General features: G+C 35.4%; 2 protein-coding genes across 3 annotated transcripts; both read left to right on the forward strand.

The window, feature by feature from the left end:
- The first annotated feature begins 2,858 nt into the window (after positions 1-2,858).
- Positions 2,859-17,344, forward strand: bicd2 (bicaudal D homolog 2 (Drosophila)). 2 transcript variants are annotated; one of them, XM_065240919.2, is made up of 9 exons: positions 2,860-3,327; positions 10,535-10,747; positions 10,887-11,039; positions 11,143-11,583; positions 11,665-11,994; positions 12,096-12,773; positions 13,063-13,214; positions 13,302-13,548; positions 15,663-17,344. In XM_065240919.2, exons 1-9 carry the CDS (start codon positions 3,088-3,090, stop codon positions 15,663-15,665), a joined length of 2,457 nt encoding a protein of 818 aa, XP_065096991.1. In that variant the 5' UTR covers positions 2,860-3,087; the 3' UTR covers positions 15,666-17,344. The 2 variants fall into 2 exon arrangements, with proteins under 2 accessions (XP_065096990.1, XP_065096991.1); XM_065240918.2 differs by lacking the exon at positions 15,663-17,344 and having other exon boundaries at positions 2,859-3,327; positions 13,302-14,885.
- Positions 17,345-18,070: 726 nt separating this feature from the next.
- card19 (caspase recruitment domain family, member 19) lies at positions 18,071-22,496 on the forward strand. The gene is made up of 6 exons (XM_065240926.2): positions 18,071-18,354; positions 19,068-19,207; positions 19,284-19,440; positions 19,527-19,589; positions 21,042-21,107; positions 21,197-22,496. Exons 1-6 carry the CDS (start codon positions 18,309-18,311, stop codon positions 21,301-21,303), a joined length of 579 nt encoding a protein of 192 aa, XP_065096998.1. The 5' UTR covers positions 18,071-18,308; the 3' UTR covers positions 21,304-22,496.
- Positions 22,497-22,583: the final 87 nt, after the last annotated feature.

The following is a 22,583-nucleotide window of genomic DNA, read 5'->3' on the forward strand; positions in this document are numbered from 1 at the left end:
AATGTTAACATTTTAAACTAATGTTTTAAAGGGAAATTTAAAGGAGAAAAAGCAGAAAGTACATTACCTCTTCGGTCATAAGGTGCACCTTTACATTTTTTGGTATGGGCTGGCAAACCTAATGGGAAAAACATAAGAAGCTTATGAATAAACTCAACAAATTGTGTAAAAGCTTTAATGTTAAATGAATTATTCAGAATTGAAACTATTTTTTTTTTTTTTTTTTTTTTTTATTGAATAAATGAACAACAGATATCAACAAAAAATATTGACAGTAACAATACAAATACAGGGTATGCTAGGGGGGAATTTACAATAGAATATTAAATAAGGTACACATTTTTAAAGTTTTCAGTGCCTTTTGCTTTAAAGAGAATCTTATAGAATCAATATACAGAATTGAAACTATTAGACCAATAGACCAATTTAGAGTAGACGTCACAGTTACGTCACTGCAAGCTGCGCGCGCAATGCGGTTGCAGAAAAACAGTGGAAATGAATTAGACACGAGTGAAAAGAGCAAGATAACTCACTGGAAAATGTCCGGTTGTGCTGTTAAGTGTCAGAATAAGAATGCCAAAAAAGATGGCTTTCATTTTTATAGAATACCATCGTCAAAGACATCATTTGAAGATAAACGTAGGTGTTTATGATTACAATAAGCCCTTAAACGGACAGAATGGAGCAAGGAAATCATCTGGAAATCTTTTAATAATTAGAATAGAAAATAAGTAGAGAAGATGTCCGGTGTTCTGTCGAAGTCTGTCCCTTCCATGTGTTTCTTATAGCGTTTTTATCATGTTACAATTATAATTTATTAAGGAAGAAATAATAAAAAACAGGAAAATTATGAAATATTTAATAAACGCTATTATATATAATACATGATAGTATTGCTTTTACATGTACTTTAGCGATTCAGACTGTAAAAATATTTGATTTAGCAAAAAAGAACAATACATTACATACATGCATATCAGTAGCCAAGCCATTTAAACTTTTTATCTATCTAAAAAATAAACGTAATGTGATTAAAACGCTATAAGAAACATTGCACTAAAGGGAAACATAAAGGAATCAGACTTCGACAGAACACCGGATCCATAAAAATCACGGTTTAATGCTAAAACACTTCACAACACTACTGCGGAGCAGTCACTTTCTGCAACCAGTTTGGCTCCGCCTACAAAAAACGTCATCTCTGTTTGCAAACACGAAATTGGTCTATAATTCATGTGATACATTTATTAACTTCATGTGATGAAAACGTTAAAACATCTCACCACAGGCTGCACCCAAAAATTCAAAAGCAACTGTACAGAAAACACAGAGGATCGATGGCAACACAGTGGCTGGAAAAGACACATTTGATTATTAAACTATTATGTAATAATATTTTTATTAATAAACTAAATATTCCCAAAACTTTTCTAACTGAAAGTTTCATTAATCACTACACCATTTATTGTCTTTTATAGCTTTCAACTTCACAGTCTCAGAGTGATGAAGGGTGTAGAGCTCAAAAATAAGAGTCACTCAGAACAAACGTTTAAATCCTTTTTGCACTTTTTTGCAATGATCTGGCAACATGATTGAACTGTCAAGTCATCATTTATGCCATTTGAAAAGCATTGTGAATGTCCTGTTAAATACATACAAACACTTGTTCACACTGTATATTGGAGGGGTGGTTCTCAAACTTTTCGGTGTGCGGCCCCCCTAATACGGTGCCTACCTTTGCCCCCCCAAAAAATATATAACATTAAAAAATCTAACATTTTTACTAAACAATACATTAAATTATACAACGTATTGCTGTTGGTTAGTAGCCTTATATTTCTGAGGTTTAATCGTAAATTAATGTATTTTATAAAAGATCACGAAACTGGGGCCCCCCTGGCACCATCTCGGCCCCCAGTTTGAGAACCACTGCACTAAGGCACAAAAGTATAATTCTTACAGTAATAGGGTCTATACAGCATTAGTCCACATCCTAGGCCGAAGCAGATGGAAAAGAAATGATAAAATTTATCTGTGGGAAACATTAACAACAGTATCAAAAAATATAAATGAAAAAAACTACTTTGATTTCAGGTTATCAATAAGTTCTTATGTAGTAGACTTACAGTGATTAAATAAATCCATCGCTCCCTAAAGAGAAGATTGTAATAATTGTTTACTTTACACATCAATTTGAGACTTACAATAGATTACCGTATAGTCTTATAAATCTTTGTCAAAGGAAGCAAAAAGAAAAACTTATTCTTACCATTAGATCAACTCAACTCTTCAGACATAGCATCAAACCAAAACCCGCTTTGGCACAGTGCCTCAGGTGAACTGTACCTTGGCAATGACAGATAACAAACAATGGCATGCCTGTAAAAGTCCCAAAAAAACAGTTTCTCTTTCAGAATGATTGAGTTGAAACCTTTTGTGGTTCCTTTATAAAATACTTTCTGTTTGATATAAGTGAAGTTTAAGTGTCAACATGCAAACACAGGCAGAAAAATACACAACACAAAAACCACAGGCCCTACATCAGAGCCCAATGTAAATCAAGTTGTTTCATTTTAGAGAGCCTTGCGGTGTGGTTTATTGATTCACAATTAAAAACCTCACCAACCAGCAGGTGGAAGCAGTGAGCAACTTTAAGCTTTTGCTCCCATCTGTGTGCTTCTGATTTAAAGACAGAACTGTATTCGTGTACAGAACGCAAAGCAATGTGGGTACTGCAGTTTTGCGTCACCCCTAAAGCTCGCATTTAACGCTGACGAATGTTGTGAATGAACTACATACCCAGAAAACCGCAGAAAATCACTTCGTATTCCTGCTGGATGATCTCACAGCAGACTGACTTCCCCTCCTTATCTCAGGAATGACATCCGAACAACGGAGAAAACCATGGATCTATACATTCAAACATGGAGAGTACATTTATAATATTGGATTTTAACTTTAACGTTTACTTTAAGAGCAGTGCATCCAATAAGCTGTGTGCACGTCATATTGGAAATATTTACATGTTGCTTTAATGCTTGACCATGAGAAATTAACGGGCTGGGTCCGTTATCGCCTGCATTAGACATGTCTGGGGATGAAGACAGATATCCCGAGGCGCAACTGGTCACGGAGGCCGGGCCCAACTGGCTCCGAGCCGAGATCGAGCGCTTGTCCCGGGAGCTCAGCGAGACGACCCGGGAGAAGATCCAGGCGGCGGAATACGGGCTGGTGGTGCTGGAGGAAAACCAACAGCTGAAACAACGCTTTGAAGATCTTGAAGGCGATTATGAGACCGTCAGACAAGAGCTGGATCAACTTAAAGAGGTGGGAGGAAATGCTACAACATACAATGTTACTATTTGTTCGCAGAATGTTACATTTGTTTCGCGCAGCGGCAGTAACAGTCTGCGCATCTCCACCCATTGTTACATTGTTGCGAATTTAATGTATGCTAATTATTTTGTTCTCTCTTTACATTATATCTCATGACAAGGCTATAGTATTATTTGTAAACATAATACAATAAGTTTAATATACAATTCGTAAACGACCGAAGCAGTAAAATAAATAAATCTTAGAAAGTTTTAAAATTATATATTCTCGTATGTATGGCTTGGTTTTCTCATGTATCTGTTCCAAAACCTGGCATATACATTAGAGAGGTCAAGTAAATATTGTGTAAAATCTTTACATTTTGATCTATATTTTTATGTAGACCTTTATTTATGTAGTAGGCTATCATTATATCGGTCAATGAAACCCAAAATTTCCAACTTTACAGATAATGTCAATGTTTAAGCAAATAACGACAATACATACCTGTGTATACAAAGGTTTCAAATCACTGCATAATAATAAAGTATTTATTTGACCTTTTGAGTTAAGCATTGTTTGTTTTCATTCTAGCACAATAACCTAAAGAAAGACCACAGGATATCCTGTTATCTAAGATAAGGCAGGAAGTTTAGCTTTACTATTAATAGACTAATAAATGTATGTAATGTAAATAATACTTTTATTTTAAATTTTTGATAACATATACAAATGTTATGTGTGGTGTTAAGAGGCTGAAACAGTGATGAGAAGTGAAACAAGAAGTGACACAGATGTTAGTCATTTTATGTTCATGTGACATCCTGTAATAGAGCTTGGTGGTACATTTATTGTTTAGTTTATAAGGATTTAGTTTAGTTATTGACTGTGTCCTCAGCACCTCTGACTGAACTTGATCTCCATTTTGGCTTGCATCTTCAACAACAACAACAACACATGCACGCGCGCGCGCGCACAAACATTGCAAAGCAAAACATGATTTTTAGGATTGTAGTTAATTGTACTCTTATCATATATAGGTTAATATACACTCTCTTTTCTAATCTTAACTGTACGGATCTAAATGAAGGGCGCGGATATCGTCATGGCAGTAAGAAGATCTGAGAGGAAATCAGGCTAAAAAAAGCTCCCCGTCTTGACTCATATCCAGGGCATAGACTCATCTCATGCTAGCAGTGTCAGTGTGGGGCTTCAGCTGGAAACTATTAAACTTTTTCTGTTTATTAATACTTTAGTGTATCAGTTAGAAAGTTCCAAAGACTTCTGTAGGTCAAAACAGATGAGATCAATCAGATTAGGGACAGATTATCTTCCATGAGTCAAGTGTAAGGAAAACTGTGAATGGATAGTTAGCACTTGGATGAACCACCATGCAAAAGTCAGTGCAAAATGTTCATAAATGCAAATTGGTGAGTTCATATTAATGCAGAAAGTAGATTCATAGCTCACAGTAGCTCAGTTAGCATTGTGTTAGCAAATGTGATAGGTACGATCTCAGGGAACAAACATACCGATTAAAATGCATGGATTGAATGTAAGTCGCTTTGGATAAGAGTTTCAGACAAATGCATAAATGTTTTTATTAAATGCTATTTGATTTTTACATGGTGACTGGTTTTAACATTTGGCAAATGATTTTATTCAGAGTGACTTACAGTTCAAAAAAATAAAATAAATGGATGCATGCATATACAAATACAAAGGTTTAGCATGCAGGATTTAAACTCACAGGCTGTAGGTTTGGAAGCCTGCTGCTTTACACGATGTGCTACGTAGAGGACGCAGTGGGATTTTAAACCCTCAGAGAGACCTTCTCATGTTCAGGTCGACACGTACACACCCGAACACATTAAACACAGGTGTAGCATTTGAGGATCAGACACATTGGATCAGACAGAAGACAAGGTGAAATGAGGAGACAATAATCCTTTCAGCCCGACGTACGTCAGATCTGCTCTGTTGTTTAAATTCACCTGTGTGCTATTAATATGATGATCATTTATTATGACAGTGTATATATAAAATATTTTAAATATAGTTAATATAGTATATACAAATACTATGGTATTACAATATGATCACCTCAGAACTTCGGTCTATAATTTTAAAATGCATTAAGTAAATATAGTTTTATTTCCTTTATTTTCTGTACAGTTTTATTCTGAGTTTCATGCAAATACATAAATGTAAATGTCTCTGACTGTTGCCTATATTTCTGATAAATTTGCAACATTTCCTTTGGACATGGCTGTCCACTTATTCTGACTTAAAAATTGTGTAATTCCTTTCGAGCTGAATTCACTAGCATTTTCTCTACGTGTTGTGGGCTTTGAAGGAGGTCTACTGTAAAATGAGCCAATCAGGGTCATATGTCAAATAAACCAAAGTAAAAGGATTGTTAAACACCAGGGGCTCCTCGAATTTGTGTACATGGGTCCTCAGAATTTAGTTCAGTTTGGAGTTTACGGCCGGGATACTTTGTCAGCTGTGCAGACCAGTAGAAGGGGTGTAAACTGTTAAAGAAAGGTAATATTTAGCCAATGGGGAGGGGTTGCAGATTTGCTGCAGTGTGGTGCGTCCACAGCTGTGCATCTGCTCAGTAATGCTATGGGTTATTTGGCCTGTGACTATTTAAAGAAGCACAAGTCTAAATATTTGCGGTTTCTTGTAGGAACAGAGAAAATGTAGTGTTAAGCTCTCTTTTTATCTTTGGAGATTAATGTGATTAAAGATTTAGTTTTAAAGAGTATCATGTACAGTAAATAGCACTGTGCACAGCTGAGATGCTTATTAAAAATGTTTTAAGATGTTTTTTTATATAATTTGCTTTAGTGTTATAGGTAGGAAATATGAATATGTGACCCTATAGACCACAAAACCAGACAAAAATAGCTCTGGTATATTTGTTGCAATAGCCAACAATACATTGTATGGGTCAAAATTAGGCATTGGCCGGTTACAGGTTTCAAGGTATACCGAGGTTTTAAACAGTCAAGGTGTCAAAACCACTAAAATGTTCTGTGATACCATCTCCAAGGTATGAGGTGTGTTTATACAAAATTCATTAAATCATTAAGTCATGTGATTGATTTGATGTTTACATTTAATATACATTACGAAAATATTATATATTTTTTGAAAGCATATTATAATTTAAAGGGTTTATTTTTACCTGGCATTTGAAAATAACATATTTTAGTGTTGCAATGGCAATTTTTGCTAAAGGTTACCGTACCGCCAGAATCTTATACCGGCCCATGCCTAGTTAAAATTATAGATTTTTCTTTAATGCCAAAAATCATGAAGATGTTAAGTAAAGATTGTGTTTCATGAATATAATTTGTAAATTTCCTACCATTAATATATCAAAAATGTATTTCATTTGTTCAAATGTATTCATCATTAGTAATATGTGTTACTAAAGACATTTGGACAACTTTTAAAAGCGTTTTTCCTCAATATTTAGATTTTTTTGTACCCTCAAATTCCAGTTTTTTTTTTAAATGGTTGAAACTTAGTATCTCGGCCAAATATTGTATGATGATGTATAAATCTCAATAAAAAAATGACCCTTTTGGTTCAGGGCCACATATAGATTTGCATCTATTATATGTCATGATCATTTCTTTTGTACATTATTCAATAAGCATTAGAAGATACATTTTTAAGCAGCCTTGTCCAAAGTTTTTTCAAAAGATATCCAAACTGAAAGGTAGATTTTTCACAGAATCTGTGTGAATATTAATCAGTTCAACATGCTATTACTAATATGTAACATTAAGTAACACCTGAGTCATCTTTAGTTCTTAAGAAACACCATGATGCATTGGTTTATATTCTGAGTGTACTTCAAACTAGGACTGCTTAATTATGGGCAAAATCATAATCACGATTTTTTGGGTAAAAATGATAATCAGGATTATTTAACACGGTTACTCGGTGACTTTGAAAACATGCATTTATTTAACTTTTTTAGTAAGTGTTTTAAGCAGTGGTGCCTTACACCGTAGCATGCAATTTATATTTTTATTGCAAAATAATTGTTTTACCTTGATAATCTTGTTTTTGTAATTGTTTGAAACAAAAATTGAAATTCAAAAACGATGAATTGCACAGCCCTACTTCAAACTAGTACCCTGGGAAAAGATAAAGCATGTTTTGGAGATCCCTATGTGTCCTTTCATAAACACCAATGTTTGGTATCTGAATCAGCTCTTTTTGGCAAGCGTTTTGGTTGTTGATTGATATTAAGAATTTGCTGACTGTTACAGTTAGTACGTAAGAAGTCCTGCAACCTAATGTCACACCTTAACCTCTTTCCTGTAAGGACTTGTAGTTCTTTAACTGTTAAGTAAATTTAACTACATCTTTTCAGTATAAGTAAAGCAAAGAAAACAGCAAATGCAACCTCAGCTGTTTATAAACAGAGCCATGCTGAGAACTTCGAGTTAATATTCAGATACTAGAAATTTGTTAATGCTGAATAGAAAAAAAGTTTGTGATGATCACACTAGCTTGGTTTTTATTCCAGAAATCTGTTCTGGTGTCAAAATAAAGTTTAAAGAAAGTACTACTGGTAAAACCCAAGGTGACATATGGACAGCTGTCAGATGTAGAAGCAGTTGCTGTGGCAGGAGGGAATCTTAGGGCACGTTCACACCTTTAAAGATAACTATAACTATATTAGCATCAGTGGACAGTAATGTTATGTTTATTCTGAGCTTGCACACTGCAGTTCACATTTTAAAAGCCCTAGATTTGTTTGGCTGTCATTGTTTAGTTCATCCGCTTTTAAATTGCGAAAATGTGAATTATGCAATTTGCAAATATTTAAAACTTGGTTTGATCGGTCCTTTAGTACTGACATTCATTTTTTTACATTTTAACTAATAAAGGTCAGTATTAGATATATGTACTGTACTTGATTATCTAGCCCTGTATTTATGTGCTTTGTACATGACAGGGAAATGTCAGTAATCCCAGCATGCCATTCTATTAGCCATTCAGCCATCCACCAGCACTGATTTAAATGTTAGCCTTTATAGCTTTGGGTGCCATGGTGCAGTGTGGGTGTGAAATTCGCAAACTGTAGCATGCCAATGATGACATCATTCAGACTGGCACACGGATAGAAAGAGGGGAACCATGTGTTGCAAAGCTCACTCGGACAGAATTCCACCAGTTTTTGTTTCTTGCTGATTACATCATCATTTGGAGGAGAAGCGTCTCTGATGTTTGCAAGTTGCTTTGTAAGATGGTTGGTAAACTTCCTGTGGGAATCCTGGGATTTGGCTTCAATTGTTTGGAAAGGCCTAGATAGAAATGGCTTTTTTATTTTTTATACTGCTGTTTGTATTAAACAAGCTATGCACACATTTTGTTTGGTAAAAACTTCAAATGACTCAAAATATTTAAATTGATAATATACTTGTGATGTAAAAAAATCATTTTGAAACAGAATTAATATACATCAACATAAACAGTTAAGGTGGCTGTCAGGTTAAGCATTCACTGAATGTTCGGCAACTGAAACTATTTAGACGAAATAGTCTGTGTGAATAAGTGAAAAGACCAAATAAATTTTACAGAACAATAAAGATTTTTATGACATGATTAAATAGCAACCAGTGTAGAGTGAAAAAAGTGCATGCTTTATAAATCAGCAAACATGTCAGTAGTGTGAAAGCATTGTTAGGTGTCTGAAAAAGATGATATATTTGCTATTTCAGCCAAATAGTTTCGGTTCCCGAACGTTCTGTGCATTACTATATACAGTTTTTAGCATTATTTTTAGTTAACATAATTTTGTTTTGTCAATAATTTATCAGACCTTTATCCTTGACTGAAAAATTAGCTGTTGATTTCGATAACATACTATTCTTGCTCTTCAGTTAAAGGGGACATCTCGACTTTTTCATGTTTAAAGGGGCCATGGCACAAGACTTTTTTAAGATGTCAAATCAATCTTTACTGTCCTCAGAGCACATATGTGAAGTTTTAGCTCAAAATACCTTATAAATAATTTATTATAGCATGTTAAAATTGCCACTTTGTAGGTGTGTGCAAACATGTGCCGTTTTGGGTGTGTCCTTTAACATGCAAATGAGCTGATGAAATTCAAACACTGATCACAATGATGGTGGTTTGTTGCAATTAAAACTCAATTGTGCTTTTCTCTGCACTAACTGGCAGTGCTGTGGTTGGATAGTGCAGATTAAGGGGTGGTATTATTATAATAAGAGCTCCTTATGACATCATAAGGAGAGCCAAATTTCAACGATCTATTTTTTCATGTGCTTGTAGAGAATGGTTTACCAAAACTAAGTTACTGGGTTGATCTTTTTCACATTTTCTAGTTTGATAGAAGCACTGGGGACCCAATTATAGCACTTAAACATGGAAAAAGTCATTTTTATGCCATGGCCCCTTTAAGTGCTATAATTTGGTACCCAGTGCTTCTATCAACCTAGGAAATGTGAAAAAGATCAACCCAGTAACTTAGTTTTTGTAAATCTTTCTCTGCAAGCATGTGAAAAATAGGTAATTGAAATTTGGCTCCCCTTGTGATGTCAGAAGGGGATAATACTGCCCCTTAATCTGCACTATCCAACCACAGCACTGCCATATAGTTCAGAGATTAGCTAATTTGCATTTTAAAGGACACACCCCAAAATGGCACATTTTTGCTCACACCCACAAAGTGTCAATTTCAACATGTTATAATAAATTATCTATATGGTATTCACATACGTACTCTGGGGACACCAACGTTTTTTTATATACATTTTTAAAAAGTCTTGTGAAATGTCCCCTTTAAAGAAATTATTCACTCAAAAATTAAAATTCTATTGAACACAAAAGAAGATATTTAAAACTTGACAGTAGCCATTGACTTCAATCGTAGGATAAACAAATACCATGAAAGTCAATGGGTACCGTCACTTGTGGGGTTGCCATCATTTATCAAAGTATCTTCTTTTGTGTTCAACAAAATAAAGAAACTCATACAGGTTTAAAACAGCATGAGGGTGAGTTACTGATGACAGCATTTTCATTTTTGGGTGAACTATCCCTTTCATACAATTAAGAATAAAATCTCATCTAAGAGACTTGGGTCTGACAATCTCAAGGGTTGTCAGTTTGTGTTCATAATGCATAGACTTATGTAACCGTGCTCTCCATGATCATTTCCAAACAGGCGTATGGCCAGGTTCACTCCACCCACAGAAAGGTGGCAGCAGATGGCGAGAGCAGGGAGGAATCTCTTATCCTGGAATCGGCATCTAAAGAGGCATATTATGAGCAGAGAATGCAAGAACTACAGGCCGACCTTCGGCAAACGAAAAACAGTCTCACCAGCACACAGGCGGAGAACGAACGTCTGGCCACCCTTGCGCTGGAACTAAGAGAGGTTTGTTCAGGAGAGCTATAGAGGCATTTAATAAAATATATTTTCAAGGAAACCATTATAAATATAGTAGAATAAGAAAGTAAATGGGTATATAAATATTGATGATTCATCATTCATTCATTTTTGTTCTGTACTTAAGAACAATGAGATAGTTGAGCTACAGCGCACCCGTCTGCGTGATGACATCAGAGAGTACAAGATCCGAGAGTCACGTCTGCTGCAGGACTACTCCGAGTTGGAGGAAGAAAACATCAGCCTACAGAAACAAGTCTCTACCCTTAAACAGGGTCAGGTTAGAAAAACCATTAAATGACTAGCCTAGTTACCCATCATTGTATTTGCTTTGTGCAAGGTGAAAAACGCTTACAGTCTTCTTCATCTGTAATCTTTTAAAGGTGGAATTTGAGGGACTCAAGCACGAAAATCGCCGTTTGGAGGAGGAAGTGCAGTACCTGAACAGCCAGCTAGAAGACGCTGTTCGGTTACGCGAGATTGCTGAGCGCCAGCTAACAGAGGCTCTAGAAACCGTGAAGACAGAACGGGAGCAGAAAGCTGCCCTAAGAAAAGAACTGACCCATCACATGACCCTTGGAGACTCACTCCTAGCCAGCTCATTGGATGGACTTAAACTGAGTACAGATGAACCTAATAATGATGATGCAATTATGACATTTGAAAACGGATTTGCCAAAGTTGCTGACGGTAACGATGAAGATAACAGATTGTCTGTACCCAAGAGAGGTGAAAACGTCCGTCCTGCACCAAGTCTGGTGGATGACTTGTTGAGCGAGCTGAACATCTCTGAGATCCAGAAACTCAAGCAACAGCTTTTACAGGTTTGGTAGCATCTGCATTTTATAATAACAAGATAAACCACAACTATTGACAAAGTTCCTTAAATCTTCCTTTCTCTTTAGGTCGAGCGGGAGAAGGTGGCTCTACTAACTACTCTACAGGATTCTCAGAAGCAGTTAGAACAAGCTCGAGGTGCGTTAGCTGAACAGCAGGAAGCTATGACGAGACTTAGTGACGATTTGGGGGTCATGAGGAGACTGCAGGTAGGCAAGGAGCGTCAGTCGGCCCTTGACAGCGAGCGAGAGCGGGACAGTCGAGAGGACAATGATGCTGATTATTATGAGCTGGATATCAACGGTCCAGAAATACTGCGTTGCAAGTATGAAGTAGCTATAACGGAGGCAGGTGACCTTAGGGAGGAGCTTAAGGGATTAAAGGCGGAGCATGATGAGGTAAGGGGGGCTCAGTGATGTATAAACTGTATTTCATGAATGCACTGATAGTACGTTGTGATCTGTGTTGGTATTGTAACATTCCCGCATGACTCTTCCAGATGAAGGTGGAGCATGAGGAGGTACGGGCACGACTAGAGGGACAAGTCCGTGACCTCACCATCCAAGTATCTCAGTTGGAGGGCATCAGCCGTGCAGACCGTGACCAGGTCGTTAGGTTGGAAAAGAAACTAAAGGAAGTGAGCGCAGTTGCGGGCGAGACAGAGGGGAGTCTTAGCGTTGCCCAGGATGAACTTGTCGCCTTTAGCGAAGAGCTCGCAAACCTCTACCACCACGTTTGCATGTGCAACAACGAAACCCCAAATCGTGTTATGCTTGATTATTACAAAGAGGGTAAAGGAAACAAAACTGAAAAACATAAACATAGTCGGTCTACACTGACGCAAACTAACGATAGCACGGCTCAGGCACCCGAGTCCAACTCCACAACCGTGGACAGTTCTACTTCTGTGACGCCAGTCAAAGAAGACCCACGTCCTGAACCGATGGACATCTACAACCTGGTAGCGATAATTCGGGATCAGATTCGTCACTTGCAGAAGGCAGTGGACCGCACCACAGAGCTTTCCAGGCAAAGAGTTGCCTCTCTAGAGTTGGCTGCGGTGGCGGATAAAGATCAAGCTGCTTGCATGGAAGAGATTTTGAAGCTCAAGTCCCTGCTGAGCACCAAGAGAGAACAGATTGCCACACTGAGGACTGTCCTCAAGGCCAACAAACAGGTGAGAATAAGAGCGATTATCTTGCTGTAAGGGTATGTGACGGTCGCAAGATTAAACATTGAGCAGTTGTTCCCAACTCTGTTGCTGGAGATCCCTCGACACCACACACACACACATTTTTGGAGGTCACAATCAATTCAGATCTTGAAGTACCTTACTGATGGGTTGAATGAGGTTTGTTTGATAAGGGAGACATCTTTGCTGTTGGGGGTCCAGATTGATCCACATCTTGTGTTTCAAAGTCAAGGACCTTTTTCTGAAATGTGGTATGGTTCTGTACACTTTGCAGACAGCTGAGGTCGCCCTGGCCAACTTGAAGAGCAAATATGATAATGAGAAGGCCATGGTCACAGAGACCATGATGAAACTTAGGAACGAGTTGAAGGCACTTAAAGAAGACGCAGCCACCTTCTCCTCTCTCAGGGCCATGTTTGCCACCAGGTAGAACTCCTTTACCAGCTTTTGTCTAGTTTGCATATACCAAAAAACACACTACACTACTACACATCTCCCTTTTGTCTTTTATAGATGTGATGAGTATGTAACCCAACTGGACGACATGCAGAGGCAGCTGGCTGCAGCTGAAGATGAGAAAAAAACTCTTAACTCCCTCCTACGAATGGCCATCCAGCAGAAACTGGCACTTACCCAGCGCCTGGAGGATCTGGAATTTGACTACGAGCAAGCTCGACGAGGATCTGGTTCTGGGCCGGGTGGCCGTGGGAAGGCTCGGTCTGGGCGTGGCAACGGACCATCTTCGTTTTCCAGCCCCCACGTAAGTCCTAGACTTCCCTGTAAGAACCGACCGCAGCCACATGGCCTCATTGGAAGCCCTGCGGTTTTCTGCAGTGAGAAGTATAAAATTCTCTGTGACACCGGATCCGATTAACACCAATTGTCATGCTAACTAACATTCACTGTACTGAATGTTTGCTTGGAACATAACTTTGTGAAAACTTTTCTGTTCACTTCATTAATGTTTTTCTGAAGGTAGGGGTCCACAATCCTGTACATTTACCATCCATGACTCACAATGCATTCCGAATGAGTTGTTTCGGGTTCACTTTAAAATTATAAGCAGTGTTTCCCAACCTTGGGTCGGGGCCCTCAGGGGGGGCCAAAGCAGATTTCCAAGGGGGCCTCAAGATGACTTAAATTTGTTAAAAATGTAACATTTTAGTAGTGAATGTACATCTGTCTAGTCATACCAAGTTCTAGTTAATTTTATGTGGAAAAAATTGATTGAGCGGGGGGGGCCTTCAAATATTGTTGTGGGCAACTAGGGGGCATTGAAGTGAAAATGGATGGGAACCTCAGTATAAGGCCAGGGATGGATCTAACAAGGATTGAGGACCCCTGTCTTAACATTTTAATTTAGTCTTTTCTGTCTGAACGTCATGTTTCTACTTTTACACTTGGAACACTGCAAATACTGAATGTGATTGAGTTAAACCCAGTCTCGGCTAGTATGTTAATCTCTGTCAGTGGCAATAAGTCTGTGTAATCCCAAATTTCCGAGTCTGCTGGGAGCTTTAGAATCCAGGTCGGAATCCTAAATGGTATAAAGGATAAATGTGACCCTGTTTAGGAAATAGTAGTAAGAAATATGCATATTTGACCCTGGACCACAAAACCAGTCTTAAGTAGCACATGTACATTTGTAGCAAACCCAAAAATACACTGTATGGGTCAAAATTATAAAAAATTTCTTTATGCCAAAAATCATTAGGATATTAAAATCATGATCCATTAAGATATTTTGTAAATATCCTACCGTAAATATATCAGAACGTTTGCTAAGGAGTTGCAGATGCTAAGTACTTGATTTGGACTGTATTTTGTTTACACCTTCAGATTCCAGATTTTTAAATAGTACCAAATATTGTCCTATCCTAACAAACCATACGTTAATAGAAAGCTTTATTTACATTTAGATTATGTATTTAAAAAAATTTACCCTTATGACTGGTTTGTGGTCCAGGGTCACAAATGTATAAAGAAGTGTAGATTTATACACTGCAAAAAAATGATTTTAAAGGAAAAAAATTCTTACTATTTTTGTCATGTTTTCAGTAAAAATATAAAAAAATTCTTACATTTAGATGCTTTTTCTTGATGAGCAAAACGACGCAGAAACTAAGTCTAGATTTTAGACCAAAAATATCAAATTTAAGTGATTTTGTGCATAAGACTGCCAATGGGGTAAGCTAATTTTTCTTGAATTTAGTGTTTAAGAAAAAATTTCAAAACCCCATTGGTAGATTTTTTTTGCTTGTTTTATGCACAAAATCCCTTAAATTTTATATTTTTGGTCTAAAAATTTGACTTATTTTCTTTGGCCGTTTTGCTCATCTTATTTAAGAGTTTTTAGATATTTTTACTGAAAATAAGACAAAAACACTAAGAAGTTTTTTTCTTGAAAATCATTTTTTGCAGTGTAGAGTTTGCATGTGAACAATAAGGTATTGTTTTATGTCTGTTGCTTTTCTTATACCATTTCTCAACCATAATAACATATTGTCTGTGTTGTCTTCCCATAAGTGACACTAAATCACTGTAGCGTGCATGACTGTCTGTTGCTCGCAATACTTGAGTTGCATGTTAATACCGGCATGTTAGTCCGCTGCATGAGGCAGGTGGGTCTGATTTGTTGACCATCACTCTCACGGTAACATCCACATTGTCTGTGTCCATGTGATTGACTTTCAGGAATAGTTCACCTAAAATTGAAAAATCTCATCATCAGCCATATGGGATGGCATAAGGAAAAAGAATTTTGAGATTTGGATGAACTATTTCTTTAAGATGATAAAGAAAACTTATAATGTATCTGGATTCTTTTAAAATGCAGTGATTCTGATGTATTTTTTGTTTTTCTTAATTTTGCAGTAATTTTATTTTAGGTGTGAAGATTTAAGTGTGGTTATTTTACTCTATGCGTCCAGAATACACAAAATGCATCCCTGGTCCATTTACGGAAATGAATTTTCTCCTGGATGTGACTTCAAGAAAAACAGTCTCCCATTTACAGCCAGTTGATCAATGAATTTGACTGTTATATCTGTACTGTGGTAATCTTCAATTTCTGTTTTTATTTTTCTGCTTTGTTGTTTTTATGTAACTTGTGCACTTTTGGGTGCATTTGTTAATGTTATGAGATGCACGTTCAGTATAGCACATTTTTCTGTTGTTGCAAATTTTACCTATTTAACTGAAAAAAAAGATAATATAAGAACTTTTGTTAATAGTATTCGAAAGGCATAACTTCCAGGTTTTGAGCATAACCGAGGGAGGAACAAATAAGGTATATCTTTATGTTTTTGGTCTTGAATAGCCAAACTTTTTAACATTAGCTAGACATGTAGTGTCACTCCACTAAAACAACAAAGACTTTGACTTGCTCCTAAATATTTTTGGAGTCACAGATGTGTTAAATTTACAAACGTAGAAAATAATCATGAATTCCAAATTGGAATTTTTGTTATTTTATTTTGCCAAGTTTTTTTGTGGTTCACGATGCGATACAATATTTGTTTTCAGACATTGATTACTTTCTATTTTGACTAACTCTCATCTAAAGCCTCATGTGCCTTTTATGCAGCAGGTTTTGTGTTTTCATGAACAATTCTGAGAGCCATAATCTTACGTTTCTGCTGTTTGTCTGATGTAACCAGCCTGATCTCATGAGAATTCACATGTATTTTAGGAGTGTTGGCTAATTTGTATGAAGTGAATCGTACAAAAACGAAATCGGATTATTATAAAAACAATAATGAAACCCCACCCCTAACCCCAACGTCACATGTGGTCATTTGAATTAGCCACGTCGTAAAATACATACGAATTGCCATGAGATGGCATTAGAATTCACTCATTTGGCTCGGTAACTTTGGCATATTGTCAGTATGCAGACATCTGATTTTGTTATTAAGCACAATTTTTGAAGGTCAGAGTCTGTCAGACATTTTGTATAGGAAAACAGTTTTAAATGCTAGTTGGGTGTGGTAAAATCATACATTCCTTGAGAAAGTAATGATTGCTGATGGTGGTCACAATGTCATTGTTTGTCATTATTTTCTTGTTTGTAACCATGCTAATTGTTTGTATTTCAGCAAGCAGAAAACTTTTTGTGCCATTTCAAATTTTATTACATTGTAAAATTTCGGTTTTCTTTTGACCACAAATTAAGTGCAATTTTGTATCGTTTCTGTCTCTTCTATAGTTTTCTTTTTGCTGAAAACCACTTCATCAGCCATGACATAGTTTTGTGTTACTTTTCAGTATATTTTTACACATTTGTATGGAATGACCTCACATATGTTTGTTTGTATTTATTCATAACCTTGGCTATCGGTTCAGTATTAATGACTTAAGTTTATATGCATATTAACTGGGGCTGCCTCTCTTTGCATTTCTACTTGAATTTTTACAGGTGAAGTGTATAAACTATGCTGCCTGTGTTTTTTTTAACATTGTCAACATTGTGTTTTTTCTAAACGTTTGTGCTTCAGACTCTGTAGATCAACATGCAGAAGACTTTATAGAAAAAAATAAACTAATGTAAAATATTTTATTTTGAGTGACATTTGCTAAGTTATATTGGTAAACAAACACCCTTAACCATGTTTTTACCACAATTGCATTCAGTTGTATTTGTAGTAAACCCACAATTCTTACAACTATACCATTGGTTCACAACAGTAAAAATACTTACTTGTGGTAAGCCTTTGGTAATACAAATAATAATCAATCTGCCAAAGAAAAACGTGGTTACTACACTTTTACCATAATAAAACCAAGGTTAATTTTCCCCATGGCTGTATATGGTATTTTATAATGCTTTATTCTTATATATTTACTAGTAACCCACATGAAAAAAATCATATAGTATGCAATAGTAAACTGCTGTAAAATACCTAAATATTAGTGTTTTTGAACCTTACTACAGCAAATACTATAGTACACTACAAATTAATACAATTTACTATAGTAAATAATATTTTTACTTATTATGTGAGATAACACATTTCGATACGCATGAGTTTTGTTTATTATAATGTTGAATCTCACCTATCAAGCCTTTAGCGCAACTTCCGGTTAGTGATGGGCGATTTCGAAGCAGTGCTTCATGAAGCCTCGAAACATTTATGAATCTTTTGTTTCGAATCATTGGTTCGGAGCGTGTTTCAAACTGGCCAAGTCACGTGATTTTAGCAAACGAGGCTTCATTACGTCATAACTGTTTCGAAAAGCAAAAATGTTATTATTTAATAAGTTAAATAATAAACATTTTCTTAAAACATATTTTTAGAAAAATCTTGCAATTATTGTGTATAAAATGTAAAATGTTTGGACTGAGAATTTGTTGCTTTTACAACGTTTTTACCAGCAGGTGGCGTCATATTTAAGTTTTTCGAGCGCTTCGATAGAACGAATCTTTTTTCTAAGCAATCGGTTCAATTGATTCGAATCTTCGAAAAGCTTCGTTTCACCAATCACTACTTCCTGTAAGTGTTGGCCCCTCCCCTCGGTGTCATGGGCGTGTCCACAACAGACAGCAAAGGAGACTTCAGAATGGGAGGTCAGTCATACAACTTTTGATCTCGGTTATAAACATAAACTTTATAGAAGTTTACGTGAAAGTTCAGCGACGTGGTATACAAGATATCTATATCGCTAAATAACTGATCAATGATCAACAAGCACTATTTTTTGATAATGCCCGAGGGATGTAAAATGACAGACAGAGATATGAAAGCTAGATGCACGAGCTACACTAAAGGTTATATGCATTTTAACGCGTTTATACCCCATATCAACTAAACTTTATAGAGTCCATACTTGTTCATTCACTTTTGAAACAAAATTTCGACATTAGTTTTACTTGTGGGTTACTTTATACGATACATACTATACACGTTTTAACACAGTACGAGTTGCTTCGACTAGTTTTGTTACGCCAGTCTAGTCTAACCTGCTAAATACTTAAATGCATTTATGACCATTTGGATTATTTAAGGAAACATAACATAAACAACCCTAAATTTACCTCAAAATATGTTTGACACGTCTTGCATTTTTCAGTGTCTACTCATAAGGAATGTATATTAGGTGGCTCCACCTTCTGGCCGAAAAGTTCACTGCATTCATTAACTCATTTGCAAAATCATGTCTTTCTGATGATTTTCGTCTGTTTTTTTTTATAAAATCTTAAAACATATTGGAATACCTCTTGTATGCACAATGGTTTATAAAAGTTCATGTTATTAAAAGTTTGCACTTTATAACTGACAGAGAGCTTCTATGAACAGCTGCAGATAGACAGCCAGTTCTTGAAATCGGACCGGCGTTTGGACACAGAGTTGGTGGATAAACTCATCCTGCAGCTCAACAGAATCTATCCACAGATCCTTACTGACAAGGAAGCCACCAGGGTAACGGTTACACATTCATACAGATAAACATGATGGTTTCTTTAAGACACATTGTGATGATATTCCCAAACATTAGTTTAGGGATTTGGATGTTCCCACATGCGTCAGGCTGGCAGAGCTGCTGTCTCGTCTGCAGGAGAAAGGAGAGGAGGCGTGTCGAGAGTTTTACCGAGCACTGCACCTCCACGTGGAAGAGGTTTACTTCAGCTTACCCACACGTCTCCGGCTCAGGGGTTTGTACTTGGGAAAATTAAAAATTGAGAATTTAAGATTTTTGCCACACTTATGCGTAAGACTTTTTGTTTTTGTTGTTTTTTAGAGTCTGGTGATCGAGTTGATCCAATCGTGAATCCCAAACACAGATATGTACTAAATGACCGAAGTAAGTCAGTCTATGGCCCACACTACTAAATATACACACAACTTTTAAGTCAAGTCAAATTTATTTACGTAACGCTTTTTACATCATTGCTATGTTTTAGTTTAAAGGCGAAGAAATAAGACCACAAAAAAACGGGAAAATTATTAGGGCTGCATAACAACTTATCGCAACTAATCATTTGCAGAACAAAAGTTTTTGCTTACATCATGTGTGTGTGTGTATTGTCTATAATAATTATGAATATGTAAATACACACACATGCTTGTATGTATTTAAGAAATATTTACGTGTGTATATACATTTTTATATTTATATTTAATTTACATTATATATACATTTGAATACTTAATGGGTCAATGACACGATGTTAATTATTTTGTGTCCGTATGGTTCAATCAAAAGTAAAAGGGTTAAAATTTCAAAATTAATTTGCTGATTTCTTGCATACATTTTCTTTTTTTGAGGACCAAGTCTAAAATTTCTGGTTTTATTTCATTTTGAAAGAATATTTGGGGGATAATTGCAAAAATGTCAATGTGGTGTAACTAGTATATATTTTTAATAAAAATATAAATATATTCATAAAAAATATGGAATAAAATATAATCATCTAGTTTAGGGTAATATATGATTTTTTACATACATTTGACAAATCAAAGATTATTTAGAAAACAGAGCTGTTTTCAGCATATGTCCAGACAAAGATTACAAAAATGCATTAAAATGTACATTTAGAAATTTTTTTATGATTACGCTTACACGACATCAAGTTGGATAAAATATTTAATATTTCTCATTCTTTGCCGCAATTGGCAGTTACACCATTTGACATTTTCAGGTCCATTCAGTCTTAACTTTCATAAAAATGGTGCAAATGTAATTTTTTTATTGCATAAAATAAATATAAATACACTATGTGCATGGAAATAAACCTGATACATGCTTTAAAAACAAGTTTCTCAAAAGATTTTTGAATTTCTCATCTTGGCAAACTGTTTTTGTTACTGACTCATATACACATATTTTTTTTCTTAAAATTATACATGCATGTGTGTATTTATATATTCATAATTATTATACAAAATACGCACAGATGTGATGTAAACAAAAACTTTTCTTCTGCAACAATTAGTTGTTATGCAGCCCTAAAATGTATTAAATATATAGTATTTACAGTAGAATATATAGTATTATTGTCCTCAAATATAGATTATAATCATAATATAATTAAAAAAAAATTGTCAATTAATATGATAAATAACAGGTGTCATATTAAAATACACATGCCTATTAAATAGACATCTGTTTTAGTTAAAAATACAGCTTATTATAGCGATTATTAATTTTATATTGGTTTAAAACTGTCAGGTCTGACATTTTTGTGCTAGATGTAAGTGACTGAACTCTGAAAGAAACTATAAACCATGTATCTGTTTTTCTGTCATTGCTCAGGTCCTGTATTCTTCATAAGTTGCTTCAGCGCAGCTGTCGGTGCCGCTCTTCTGTATTATTATGGTGGTAAGCAGACAGACTTGTGTTTTTATATTGCTTATAAAATGCACTTATACATCTTAGCAAACACAATAAATGTATTCTCAAAACTGCAGAGTCCAAGGAGGTGTCGGGTTCAAGCAGTGCACTCGGTCTGGCTGCCATGGGTCTAAGTAGAAAGGTGCGAGATGTTCTCATCTGGTACACAGAAGATGGAATATAATGGATTTTTTTGCTGCCTTTAAAAATAATTTTGACACTATACAAGATCAGAGTATCACACAAAATAAGTTTCAGATCTCACAGGTGGATTGTGTATGTTGCTGTTTCTCTTGGCGGCAGCACATATGTTCATATAATTTCTACATCATTTTTTCTACATCATTTGATCAGTGTTTAACCTGATGACCAGCATAGATGATTACCAGCATTTGTTTAGTATAACTTCATTGCAAAACACCAACTTCAGGTTTTAAAATATATATGTATGTAGTGTATAAAGTAATTACTGATGTGAGTGTGAATTGCCTACATCTGGAAAAATTAGATACCAAACAAACATTGCTATTTTGAAATATTATATAAGTACATGCAACAGTGAAACTTATAAAATTAATACTTCTTGATTTACATTCACCACTGAAAAGTAGGCAACTAATAATTAATACTGGGCATTTAGGTATCAAACTCATTTTTATGCTCAAGGATAAAGTTAACACTGGTTAATATCAATAATCTCTCATTCATGTACTGTATATATCATTCATACTGTAACTGATATTTATCCAATATTTATCCTGATATTATGACAAAATGTGGACCCGAGTGGGTTTTAGCCTTACTAAATGCACCCGTTATGACAAATAGATGAAGTGTAAGTATATTTTGAGATATAAAGCTGAACTTAAGGAGTATTAGGAGCTTGTTACCTTGTAATACTTTTTGTAAGTGGTTAAGCGTTTTGTGGGTTAAGGTTTTATATTTTATTCATTGTTTCTATATATTTTATAAATCTGTTTTTTAATAATAGCAGCATGTTTGCACTGAATTATCTATTAATAATCGATCACATTTGTCAGTTTCCTAGGAGATATTTCTAACTTTCGTGGCCTTATTTTTGCAGTAAAAAAATAAGAAATATTTTGCAAGATTTGTATGAAGAGGAAAATACTATAAATAATTGAGCAATTTGGCTAGTCAGTCAGATAAATAGACGTTTTTGAACCCTGACAAAAAGAAAGAAAATATATTTAGTATATATCATCTTTAAAAATCTACTATGTCTAATGCATTTGGGTATAAGTGGATTGTGTGCCTTTGTAATATGTATAAGTTGTTGCCTTTGTATATAAAGCAAGTTAAGGACAATTGGAAAGTTTCTAAAATCTGAATAAATAAATATTGTTATTAATTTCAGAGTACTTGTTTTGTTTTTAAATGTAGCAACCGGACCCAAGTGAGCAAGTATGCAGTAATAATGTAATATTTACATTTAAGCAGACA

The sequence above is a fragment of the Paramisgurnus dabryanus genome, chromosome 14, assembly GCF_030506205.2.
Source record: "Paramisgurnus dabryanus chromosome 14, PD_genome_1.1, whole genome shotgun sequence".
Lineage (NCBI taxonomy): Eukaryota > Metazoa > Chordata > Actinopteri > Cypriniformes > Cobitidae > Paramisgurnus > Paramisgurnus dabryanus.